General features: G+C 39.7%; 1 protein-coding gene across 2 annotated transcripts in view; it reads right to left on the bottom strand.

Annotated features, from left to right (window-relative positions):
• Positions 1 to 487: 487 nt before the first annotated feature.
• ascc1 (activating signal cointegrator 1 complex subunit 1) overlaps positions 488 to 13,956 on the bottom strand; it is a 119,769-nt gene continuing 106,300 nt past the window's right edge. Inside the window, exons 10-11 of one of the 2 annotated variants that reach the window (XR_004223448.1) lie at positions 3,178 to 3,324; positions 493 to 757 (exon numbers count right to left, since the gene is read on the bottom strand). Coding sequence is in view for 1 of the 2 variants with exons in the window: in NM_001102901.1 (NP_001096371.1) it covers positions 641 to 757 (117 nt within the window). In the remaining variant the exon portion in view is untranslated. Of the gene's footprint in view, positions 758 to 3,177; positions 3,325 to 13,956 lie in introns of both variants that reach the window. The other variant, NM_001102901.1, reaches the window with a different exon arrangement.

The raw sequence follows: 13,956 nt of genomic DNA, 5'->3' as shown, positions 1-13,956 counted from the left end.
ACTGTCGGCTAATGGCACCATGCAGCCTATCAGACTACTGACCCGATTCATGCCCTGTAACCAGCACTTCCACAGAGTAACCAACAATCATATATCTACGTGAAATGAAAAATAAACTTTGGAACATAAAGAGTTAATGTGCAGTGGGTCTTTAAAGAGATTCTGACATGATTTTTATGGTGTAGTTTTTATTACTAAATTACAGTTTTATACCACCCCAAAATTTTGTGTTTGTGCCAAAATGGGGGGACAGAATGCCCAGGCACAGGCTACACAGTTATAGATATGAGGAGGGAGGGGGAATGTGACGAGTGCAGTGGCATCTAGGAAGTTTTAAATGGAAAGTGAAAATAATTGCCTGCACCCCCCTGTATACTGGAGACATAGAAGGGGGCAGTCAATATACTGTATGATTAACAGCTCAGATTTATAAATACATTTGAAACAGGTATGGATGTTTTAGTAAAAAAAGAATTTGGATTTTATGTTTCATTAGCAAAGGACTTTTATTATACAGCTTTTTATGTGTGGGTGACAGGTCCCCTTTAAATATTATCCCACCAGAAAACTGTATTTCAATGAAATAGAATTTATAATGATGATGCTGAAAGATTCCACATGGCTGGCAGATGCCGGATCCTTAGGACAAGGAGACATGACCAGATGATGCATAGTAACCAGAACTGTCAGCTGAAAACCTTTGTGAGAGATGGACTGTATCCATACTGAGATCTCCAAAACAGAAATTGCCGAAAATCTGCAAAAGAAAAAAAAAAATTATACTTCAAATAAGTAGTCAAGTATTTTGTATTTGGACTTAATAACTCGCTCCATTCTAAGATTTTACCCCACAGAAAAAACACATATGTTGATTTGTGTACCCAACAGTACCTCAGATATCCCCCGAGCGCTGCAAATATTCAGCTCTGGGACGTAGGGGCGTGTCCCCTCCCTCACAGCCAATAAGCATCACTCTTTTTCTTCTGAATTCAGCCCATACTATACCATCAGAAACTGATTATACTGTATGTGTAGGCATTCAGTCAGAATATGGCTACCCTGTCGTTAAATACTAATTGGCTATTTGCATGTTAATCACTATGGTGCTTGTAGCTCCCATTCTGTGATGTTTTTGTGATATGTTTAGATAAGAAAATTAACCATGAGCGCTCAAACGAGATGTGTCTTGGTAATTATGGATATGATTTTACAAAGCTGAAAGGTAAAGGACATTTAGGACAAGAAAGCAACGACCCTACAAAAATATAATTATATTTATATATATATCCATCCTCTAATCTTCATCCCCCCATCCCCTGACATCATCCCTCCCCTAATCCTCATCCCCTCTATCCCCTGGCATCATGCGCCCCCTAATCCTCATCTCCTCATCCCCCCATCACCTGACATCATCCCTCCCCTAATACTCATCCCCCCATCCCGACATTATCCCTCCCCCAATTCTCATCCCCCCCATCCCCTGACATCATCCCTCCCCTAATCCTCATCCCCTCTATCCCCTGACATCATCTCTCCCCTCTATCCCGACATCATCTCTCCCCATCCCGACATCATCCACCCCCTAATCCTCATCCTCTCTATCCCCTGACATCATCCCTTCCCTAACCCTCATCCCCTGACATCATCCGCCCCCTAATCCTCATCCCCCCACCCCGACATCATCCCTCCCCTAATCCTCATCCCCCCGCCCCCTGACATCATCCCTCCCCTAATCCTCATCTCCCCGCCCCCTGACATCATCCCTCCCCTAATCCTCATCCCCCATCCCCTGACATCATCCCTCCCCCAATCCTCATCCCCCCCATCCCCTGACATCATCCCTCCCCTAATCCTCATCCCCCCATCCCCTGACATCATCCCTCCCCCAATCCTCATCCCCCCATCCCCTGACATCATCCCTCCCCTAATCCTCATCCCCCCCATCCCCTGACATCATCCGCCCCCTAATCCTCATCCCCCCCTTCCCCTGACATTATCCGCCCCCTAATCCTCATCTCCCCATACCTTGACATCATCCCTCCCCTAATCCTCATCACCCCACCCCCTGACATCATCTGCCCCCTAATCCTCATCACCCCATCCCCTGACATCATCCATCCTCTAATCATCATCCCCTGGCATTATCTATCCTCTAATCATCATCACCCCATGCCCTGACATCATCCGCTCCATGACATCACTCTCCAGATTAAAAAATAGGAAAGGTGGCACAGAAGATGTGGAATAATGGGAATAAAGAACAAGGAGAGATGTAACATGAAATAAGGTTTAAGGGAACTATATTGTGTCATTCTTTATTGGAAAATAAGACATTAGGGCTATAAAATATACTTACTTTCTTATAATATGATTCATTTCTATAAACTGCTGAATTAGATTTGAAATTTTCCTGATAAGTTAGCCTATTTTATAGTCAGGTGCAACATATAGTACAAAAAAAGTACCTCCTTAATGATGGGAATGCGCTTGCTGGCAAACACAGATCTTCATAGATAATTCATATCCATGGAATATAAATAAATGCTCTGGATAAAAATACATCTTTCCTGATGCTGGCAGTTTTCCTTTGGTGCGTTGGCTTCCTCTTGTTTCCTCTGTGTTTGATCTTTATTATCTGTCTCCCTTTTACCCTCTGCAGTTATAACTGTCCTTTGCATAATATTACCCAGAATCCCAGCAGTTGTAAATGTGCTTTGGGATTTTGTAATTAAGATGAAATTAATGCCCCATACCAAGAAACCAGGTACTGTCACTAAATGAGAGCATTTGCAGAGCATAACCTGTGTTACTAAATTAATCTTTCATTTTTATTATCTATGGTTTCTGAATGTTTTAAAGTTTAACTCTGTAGTTGGGAATTTAGATTGTTATCTAGTTGTTAGGTTTTCACTCACCCTAGCAACCACACTAGGGGCGGAATGCTGCAATGAAAGAAGAATAGGCTTCCCATTCTGGCTGCTGATCTGGCATGAGGAAAGCATTTTAACTTATAGGTTAGAGAGAGAGAAGCAGAATAGTAGGCATTTTTATTCTTTTTTTCTTAGTAAAGGAAAAGCCTTTTTGCCCAAAAACCATGCTTGAGGGAGAAGGAAAGTTACAATTACAGGGGGGGGGGTGCCAAATATTAGGCACCCCCTAATGACTGTAATTACTTACATAATAAGCTGGACCAGTGCTCCTATTAGCAGAAAACTGCACTGCATGTTATTGGTACTTGCATACAGCATGAACCTATTTCCTGGTACTTGTGGCTAGTATATTCCCTCTCTGGCAAGCAATTCTGAGGAGCTCAGCAACTGTCCCCTGGAAAAAGCAGGATTAATTACCCATTACTGTCAGCATTTACTACACTGCTGCTTGGTATGCCTGGGGCTGATTTACCAATGAAAATGAAAGGGATAAGAAGGCTTGGCCGAGGCAAGGTAAACAAATGCACTGAATATAAACACTATATAAATATATGAAATCTGAACAGACAATAATAGAACACTATTAAAGCTAGTACAAAACATTAACTGGCATTATAATAAAAGGGAATAAGTATGTGATAACGGCTTTACTTTAATTATCATAAAGTTCCCATGAATTGATCTTGTGCCTTCTCCATTCAAACTATTCATAAAAAGGCATTTATTTATCCTGTAGTTACCATGGTGTTATTTTTTTTTTTTTATATTTTTTTAAAGTAGGCTTCTTACCAGCAGAAAAAGTCAGGAATATTATCATGGTCCACTGGAATTTCTATTCTGCTCATCACTGACTGCAAACTGTACATAGTCACCCTGACATGTCTATGAGAGACATCTCTTTAGAGAGATTTCTTTGCTGAATGGATATTAATATCTGGCACCCTGCTGAGCGGCTCCCATTCTGTATGGAGTTCAGCCTGGGAATTTGTATCAGGGTTGAGCGAATCCCAGGCGTATTGCTGGAAGCTCCTTAAATCTATTTCAAATTAAAATATGGTTTCTAGACGTGATGCACGTATGTATCTGTCTCAATAAAGGAGGTAAAAGAAAACCAGAGATATGATATTTTCTGTAATAAGTTGTTTTATCCAATAAGGCAACCTGCACAGAGCTGTATTTGTTATGCATTACAGGTGTATATAGTGTGTGGGTGGATGTGTGTGCTTTTTTCTTTGCTGAATACATAGAAAGTGTTATTTCCTGCTCAGGTGGATATGAATTTTAAATAGGCAATTACAGGGGAAAATACAAGAAAATATTTCTAGTAAATAGGACACTTACTCCTCTATGAGAGTACTTGGAATCACACCCATCTCCTGCATCCAGTTATACTGTACACCTGTCATTAGGCAATACCAGTTTTGCCAAAAATGTATGAAAAGAGGACTCCTTAATTTGAAAGGTATTGCCTGTTCTACATTCTCAATAAATAAGATGCACTGTATAAACTCCAACTAAAAGCCTGTTTATTTTGGACAATGCAATGTGTACTTTACAGTGGAGAAGTTACTCCATATATAATTAAGCTACCAAGAAATGTCTTCCCCTATAAGCAAACAGTTGGCCAGCTTGAAGTACATTTCCTATATATATATATATATATATATATATATATATATATATATATATATATATATATATTGATAATGGGAGTTGTCTATATACATTTTGATCACAGTCTCATTGCACTCCCACCTAATGGTTTAAAATTTAGTGGTGAGTACAACTTTCCCTTTTTTGTTATAGTTTATACAGGAGAAGTGGCCAGCTCCATGTTGTAGTTCCCACCCTTTCCAGATAGATTCAGGTGATACCAATGGGCCAATAAAAGGGCAACCACTGGGGGGGTTTAACCTTGAAAGCAAGTAAGTTGCAGGTAAAACTCAGTCCCTTTCTTAAATGTATATTGAAGCAGTAGAACTCTAAGGAAATCAGATAAAAGTGAGTGTAGGCCTGGCCAGACCGGGGAAGACTTTGACTTAGTTGGCCAGCTTGAAGTATATTCAGATTGGCACAAACTACAGAAAGCAAGGCATCCCCTAATAAGTTATATGCAATCAGTGCAGCCCTGCATCATGCATGCAGCAGATGTACTACCAATAGGCAAATGCAGATACACATACACATGTGTAAAGACTGCGGTTTTTACCTTTTCTGGGGAAAAAACACCCACTTTATATTCTTATATATACTGGCATCAAGCATCATTTTTGGCCAGGGTGCATTATATTTGCACCTGGGGGAAAAAGGCAGATCAATAGTTGTTTATACTAGATAAAAAGCATATGTATCTTCTGTTAAAGTGCTTTAAGGCCTAAATTATATGATGCTGTAGGTAAGGCACCCAGTAGGGTTCATTTACAAAGGCTAAGCAAATTTGGCTCAGGGCAGTAACACATAGAAATCAATCTAAAGTTAGCTGTGATAGTCTACTGCAGGTCTAATGATGAACTAAATCCATGATGGGGTAGGGGGTCACAACACTGGGGCAAACTCATCCCATATTAGTACATGAGCCCTGCATTGCTTCTTTTAATACAGAAGGTAAATGTGAATTAGTATATATACATTCTGTATTAAGAGGAGCAAAGCAGGGCTGATAGGAATCAATTTGTAAGTCAAGGTTGGATGTGCTCCTCTTATCAGAGCAGATTTGCCAATAATTATAGAAGCCATGGACTGACATGCACCCTTAATTGGAGACACTATTTGTGCCTGGTGCGTGGTGCTTACTAAGATTATAAGGCAAAGCCTGATATCCATCCTTCAGGAGATAATGGGTTGGTCTACATCCCTCATTACAGACTGTAAGGCCTTGCTAGCATACATTATTAAAAGCTGTAAAGCAACGGCTCATGTGCATTCCTTATGATAAAAGGAGATATGAATCATTCAATAGGCATGGAGACATTTGGGTGCACTCTATGCAAGGAAAGATAACTCATCCTATGCACAGTATATCATAGTTAAAGATGGTAAAGTAAAACCAAATCTGTGTGTAAAGCAAAGTTATGTAACATACAGCAGCATTACAGATAGTAAGGTTCAAAGTGTGTCTCTTGCAAGATGCTATGGTAACTGAAAGGGGCTGTCAGCCTATTCCTCTCTATCTTAGTTTGAGCATCCATTTGTTCATAACCCAGGTGTCTACTTTTATAAAGTTAAATTAAATGATGACAGCTTAGAATTGTGAATATTTTGATGTCTAATACCATATTTCATAATACTATAGACTGGTCTTAACTATTACATGTAGGCATCCTTGCCACCAGTACATACAAGGTGCGGCACAGACCCAGAGCTGATTAGAATACTATCATGGCACTATAAGCTGTGTTGTAGTTTTTATAATATAAAGCACAGGGATAAAAAGGTTGCTCTCTTGCTGCCATGTTCATAAACAAATGCCTTAGGGACAAACATGTATATTTGGAATAAATCATATAAAAGGGATTTTATTAAAAATGGGTCTTAAATGCTCATTTACTTAAATGATTTTTATGTTTTGTTGTTACCCTTTCTACCTCCTCCTTCCACTCCTTGGAATTAGAGGAGACACTATAATGAGAACTAATTAGCTCTGTATAAACAACTCTGCCCTATGTGCATGTAAGTAGCAGATTGGCACAAACTACAGAAAGCAAGGCATCTTACAGTCCACACTCTACCACTAGCGAAGGGATTGCCAGTTGGAACTGTCTCAGGCTGGGCTGTAGCAGATTGGCACAGATTACAGAAAGCAAGGCTTTTGGTAAGGTAAGAAAACAAAAAACCCATCTAACCTTAACCTTAGGGTTATCTGATCACTTGAAAATTCTGGGATGCGTATAGAAAATCCAGCTAGAAATACAGGCAATCAGTGCAGCCCTGCAATATCTGATGACATTGCCTGTTACGTATATGTGTGCATGGCAGGGTCAAACTTCACTGACCCCTAATGTATTTAAAAACTTCCCCCCAATTAATTTCACTGACACCCAATAAACTGACTTATTAGCACATTGATTCATCATTTTAACTATTTATATAAATTGCTTATTATAGAGTAACATCAGCTGTTTATATTGATCTATACTGATGTACATCTAGTTACTTTATTATATACAGGGGCGCTCCTATAGGGGCAGCAGCGACCCGCAATTTAGCAGGGGTAATTTTGAGAGCCAAATTAATATAGCAATAGTTCCCCTTTAACCTAACATTCTGGTTATATTCTGTATTGAAAATGGGAAATTATTGCTTTCCTTAAATAAACATGATATAACTGTAGACAAATAATAATAATAGCAATCACATGTGTGCAGAGTTTACATTGTTACATAGGGATGGAAAAAGACCAGAGACAATCAAGTTCAACCCTTCCAAGGAAACTCAGCACACACAAACCTATACTGACTTATCTTATTAGGTGAGAGAACATTACATACACACAAACATCATAAATGCACCCCCATTTTTAGCACATGTATATATATTTGTGTAACATCACTTAACTAACCTGTGCTGTAAATATTATTTCCGTATTCATTTAGTGGATATGGTGAGCATTTTACTGTCAGTGTTCCTGGGGAAAAACAGGCTTGATAGCCTCTGAGTAGCATCTAAGCACCCCTTTCAGAGGCTACAGTATTACTTTGTGATGAGCTTAGCCCTGGTCATCTTTTGCCACCATCTAATAACATTCCAGGTTATTCCATTTATACACAGGGCTCTCCAGTTAAACAGATGGGGCACATTCATTTACACATTCATTAAACAGATAAGACACAGTCATTTAGGGCTCTGGTACACGGGGAGATTAGTCGCCCGCGGCAAAACTCCCTGCTCGCGGGCGACTAATCTCCCCGAGTTGCCTTCCCTCTGCCATCCCACCGGCGAACATGTAAGTCGCCGGCGGGATGGCAGACGCGGCGGCGCGATTTCGCGCAAATCGCCGAAAAAGACTCGCGAGGCTTTTTCGGCGATTTCCCGAAATCGCCTCGCTGCGTCTGCCATCCCGCCGGCGACTTACATGTTCGCCGGTGGGATGGCAGAGGGAAGGCAACTCGGGGAGATTAGTCGCCCGCGAGCAGGGAGTTTTGCCGCGGGCGACTAATCTCCCCGTGTACCAGAGCCCTTAAGCACGAAAATGATACAGAATGTACACTTTGGCTATGGAAGGACATGCCAGAAAACACCAGTTTGGCCCACTATCACCCTGTGTGTAATAACAAGCATTAACAGGAACCTCCTGTCACGGCACACATGGGGTGCACATGTGAGCATATTCTGGCTTATCCCCATCTTCGCATTTTTAGACTGCTAATAGCGGACTTTTAGCTCAACTGAGAATTTTCAAGCCAAGGCTTAACTTTATCCAGCAAGTGCATAGATAGTGCATTGATAGTTAGGGTTGCTGACCCATTTGGCATTCAAACAAGCCGTTCGGCAACTTTGGATAACAAATTAATTTTGGATTTAGATCTCCTTGCAAATACTTTTATTTTAATATTTCTGTTTGTTACAAAGTGAGGTTTGGAATGATGTGGGGATCAGACCTGGCTCACAATCAGGGTTCCAATTTAGCCTACAGATATTCAGTAGGTTTGAGGTTAGAGCGCTGTGCAGGCCAGTTAGGCTTTGTGCATATGCCCATTATTGTGCAAGAAAGAGCCTTTCTTAAAGCGGACCTGTCACCTTAAGAAATAATTCCAAAATGTTTTCTATTGTGGTTTTCAAGCAAAATAAACTTTACTTACACTATATATATTATTTTAATCTTAGTTTCTTCAGCCTTGGAATTCACAATTGCAGCATGCAGGCAGGAGCCATTTTGTGGACACTGTTATCAAAGCAGGCATTGCATTCTGCCAATATCTTGTTTCTGTGCCAGTATGGGGGGACCTAATGCCCATGTCCATGCACTGGTTACACAATTACATGGTGAGGAGGGAGGGGGAATGTGAGGGGTGCAGCAACATCTAAGAAGTTCTGAATTGAAAGGGAAAGTAACTGTCTGCCACACCTCTATGCCTAAGGCATAGAGGCGGGGCAGGCAATATATGACTGACAGCTGGGATTTTTAAATGCTTTTATCATAGGTATGGATGTGGTAATAAAAAAAATGATTTTGGGTTTCTTGTTTAATTTGAAAAGGGCTTTTATTATACAGCTTTTTATGTCTGGGTGACAGGTCCACTTTAAACTGCTGCCACAGAGTAGGTAGCACAGAATTGTATGGCAAGTGGAATGAAAATGGGTTGATCTGCACCCCCTGACACTCCGTCTGCATCTAACAAGGTGCTGAGCACAGCCAGCCTGGGGGAAAAGTGCTTTAATGAGCACTAATGGGCACACTTGCTCCCCTTGCACCTCATAGAACTTCTTCCCCCAATTTGTTGTAAATGACCCCTTGATACCTTCTTTTTGACCACCCAGTCTATTTTATCTGTACTTGTAGACAGTTACATAATGTCTGAAGCATTTGCTATGAACTCAACCTACTTAATACACTTCCTAGAACACTTTATGGATGCCTTTATTCTGTAATACCAAATCCATCAAATCCTGACAGCTTCCCAAGTGCTTGTTGCTGGGAGTTTGTGCAATATTGCCGTGACATTAGCTGTTCTCTGCCTCTTCAGGGGGAATAGGATCTTACTAATGAAGAATAAAAGAGGGGAAAAATGTCACTGTATTAAAGTGTGTTTGCAATTACACTGGAGGTATATTGCACTGCTCTGCTTTATATTCTGTATGTGAACGCACAACAGATCAATATTAACATTGCTCATAATACGCTCTGTATTGCAATAGCTTTGCTGCCAGCTGCAATAAAGTGAATCACAACTTAAAGAACCGCATTATATTGCAGAAAGGACCAGGGAAAATCCTATTCTCCGAGGGCTCTTCACTCTACCGTACCGCCAAAATACCACGGAAATCTTGCAGAGGAAATAAAGCTACCTTTTCATAGAGCTATTTTAATTCGAGATGAGGTTGTAAAGCGGCTTCTAATTCCAGATTGGCAATCCTAATGTCAGTAATGAAGGAGTCTGATTAGCCTGTGATTTTCTTCTCATAAGCTGCAGTATTTAAAGCTCTATATTCACAGGTAATGATACTGTGCGGATACCATGAGCCATACATATTAAATATAATTACTCAGCACAGAAACTCCTTATTCTCCACTATAAAACTTCTAACTGGGGGCTTGTACTGTACAGAGAGATGATAATCTTTGTGATGTTTCCACAATTTCTGTAACACAAACCATAACATATTAGGGCTCATTTACATTCACAAGTGCAGTGAGCAAAGTGCAATTTTGAGCGCAATGATAATGTGTTTTCCCCACAATGCAGCAAATTTTCTCAGAAGCATTACTGTACAATGGGGAGATGTGACTGACACAATTGCACTGAGCCTGATGCAATTCCATCCAATTTGCCAAAATAAACACAACTCACCTGTACAGGTATTCTGTTGCTAATCTTACACAATCCCACAGAAGTCTGGGCATCATTTCCTGTTTGGCGTGTGAATGACGTCTGCACCCAATTTTTTAGGTGCAAGTGTGCTCCATCTATTGATACTCGGTGCAAAGTGAACCCTGGAGCTAACTCGGGTGGCGGTAGCTCCAAACTTCCCTTGCATCTATGGGCACATTAGCACCTGATTCATAACAGAAGGAAGGACTGAGCGGTGCTCAGCACAAGTATACGGAATTGCAGGAGTGCAGTTTGATGAAGTACCTTTAATAGATGGGGTTTTACACACAACTGACTGCAGGGCCATGTGCATAAACACAACTTCACATACTGATATAAATGAGCCCTATTAACTATAAATAACTATCTATAAATATAAAACTATAAATACATTGTTTTATGGGTTTGTTGTGTCTCTGGTCAGTTTTAAGCATCAGCAAGAAAAAAATATAGAGTTTATCTGTCGAGTAGTTCCTTCTATCCTGGAGAATATATATGGAGGCATGGACAGGCAGACAGACTGGGTCATGCCTCAAAATATGATTCTTGTAATTTCTTGTTTCGATAAAACCTCCCAGCAATAAATGTAAATTGGGTTGCAGGAGTAATAGTTAAGCAAGAGGCAATAAGCCTTACTTCTAACCTTAGAACTACGTTCTAGACCTGGGAGGAGCCGTGGAGGTAGTAAAGAAAAAAATAAGCCTGTTTATGGCAGCAGCAATGGTGCAGCATTTTTTGAGCCTAGCACCGGAGCAATTTTAAGTAAAGCCTTTCAGTTCTAAAAAGTGCCAGCCAGACAAATAGAATTGCCAGCAGAATTACAGTAAATTTGTAATCTCCAGCTGTTACGCCCCTGGCCCAAATCTGATTCAACCTGATCTTCTCCTTTATTCCCCTGACACCTTTGTAAGCCTACATTGTCACCAAATCCCTTTGATACCATAAGGTTTGGTCAGGTTATGGCCACCTTAGTGGGGGCAATATTTGGGCAAAAGCTGATACGGTACTTGGGTGGAAAAACAGCACAGGGCAAGTGAACTGAACACAGATAAGGAATGCGCTATGGGGTGATAACAATACATAGTAAATGTACAGTCTATGGCTTTATTCTAAATCTGTGTGCAAGAGCAAAACATTGTTATAGCAAATCATTCTGCGCAGAAATGTAAAAATGATACAAACAGTGTGAAGGGATAATGCTAAATTTAGGGAGGCTTTAGTGAACCATTCTGTTGTGTGGCATTTTGGTAGGCTGCATCTACCTGAGACACAAAACACAAGCCATTTATAGTAGAATAATAAAAAATCACTCCCACAGAGTTATTATGTGTTTACTGTACAGCAATTGCAATGTAGGAAGAGGGAAATAAAAACAAAATAAGCGCAATACAACAAAAAAAGAATGTGGGTGACTTATGGTATTAAATTAAAATAAAAGAAATGTACAGTTTAATGTTAGCAGAGAGGAGTGGGAAAAAAAGCTTTAGCTAAGAAACAATAAAAATAAAAGTATTATTAAAAAAAATTACATTATTAGTATCCCACGTATAATGAAGAGTCATTGCAGGATAATGTTTTATATCTATACCAAGCAACTTGCATTTCCCCAGCAGCCTTTAATGTAGGCACAAGCAAACTCTTTATCTACTTTCCACTCTTTTAATACATGGAGTGGACTTATTAAAATACTTAGAATAGCATATTGTGTTTATAGGATTTCAAATATTGCAATAAAAATAACACAAAGCAAATCAGGGTCATAGAAAACACATGCACATTTATCAAAAATCATCTGCTCATATTGAATTATCTTGCATAACCTTTCTTGAATCTACAAGTATATTTATAAGTAATTTAAAGCCTCAGCTCATGTGGAATGAATAAACTTGTGTTTATATATATGCTTATATCTGAGGCACTCCTGGGACTTAAATATACTATACTAATCTTCAGTAAACGTGCCCCTACTTGGAAATTAAAATGTACTCCCAAAGCAAATGAATTGTAAAAATGGTCCTACTCTGATCTCTCAGATAAAGTAATGTCCATAGATACTAAGAAATCCCATGTTAGTAGTGTAGTGAGATGGCATGGCCATTCAGACCATATATGAGAAGTAGTTTATAATAGTGTCAGTTTTAGTGCACATAAACCTGCAGTTTAACTGTACTAAGATTCATTGGAGAATAAATTGGAGGAATCAGTTAATCACACAGAGAATTATTTTTAACTCCATAGCAGCTTGTGTGGATCAGTAAGTGTTATAAAATAGTTGCTAAACATCTTCTCATCTAAATGAATGTATCAGCCACCAATTGACAGTCACTGAAAACACATAAATGTATTTTTATTTAATTGTACTGATATTGATCTTCCTTAGTAATTTTTTCATAAGCACCTATTGTCCTGGTATTTAGTCGACCTGCTTTTTCATTATAGTTGAGGGCTTTGGCAGATGGGGAGACTAGTCGCCCGCGACAAATCTCTCTTGTCGCCGGCGACTAATCTCCCCGAAATACCATCCCACCGGCGAGTATGTAAATTGCCGGTGGGATGGCATACGCGGCGCCGCGATTTCCCCGAAATCATGGAAGTTTCCTCTCAAGGCAATTTGCCATTAACAGGCTGGAAATTCTTTATGCTAAATCGTCTTCAAAATAAAGGTCACACACTATAGATACAGTGGCAATGGAAAATTCATTGCAGCAGAAAATGATCTAATACATGATAAACAGCCTCCAGAAGGAAGTCATATTGGCAGCTATGTGCTAACTTATTCACTGTAACTTAGAATCACTGCTCACATGAAGATACGTATTCCTGTATGTATTTCTGTCTCCAATATACACTGAAGATCAAAATGTGTGGCACATACAAGGGGGGATCTATTTGTTTGTATTTGAACTGCACCCCTCCTTGAGAGGTTTGTGATTAATTTAGCTATCAAAGTGGGAAAATTTTGAAATATTAGTTGAGAGGAGCTAAACAAAACCATTGAGCTGTTAAAATACAGAACTATACATATATCTGAACTTTGACTGTGCAATGTATCAGAACATAATTGTTAACTTCTAAAGCTTTGAGACAGGATTTATAAAAAGCAGCATAGTTGTGTGACAGTATATGCTAAAAGGGGTATATCACCTTTAGATTAACTTTTAGTATGATCTAGACAGTGATATTCTGAGACAATTTGCAATTGGTCTTCATTGTTTATACAGTTTTTTTTAGTTATTTAAGTTTTGTTTAGCAGCTATCTGGTTGGTTGCATTTTACTGTCCCTAGCAACCAGGCAGTGATTTGAGTGAGATACTGGAATACAGAGCAATAGTTTTGTGGTTCCGGGGGTCAGTGAAACCCATAGAGCATAACTTGGCAAGTAAACTTGCCAATAGAAGTGAAGCGTGCGTTCAAACTCTGCTTTTATTACACATGGGGATAAAAATCTTTTGACCTATGGCAGTGGTTGGCTGCCCCTCTATTGAAGCCCATATTCA

Source organism: Xenopus tropicalis, chromosome 7 (assembly GCF_000004195.4).
Source record: "Xenopus tropicalis strain Nigerian chromosome 7, UCB_Xtro_10.0, whole genome shotgun sequence".
Taxonomy (NCBI): domain Eukaryota; kingdom Metazoa; phylum Chordata; class Amphibia; order Anura; family Pipidae; genus Xenopus; species Xenopus tropicalis.
Note: the sequence above shows the minus strand (reverse complement) of the source record. Positions and strands in the feature narration are given on the sequence as shown.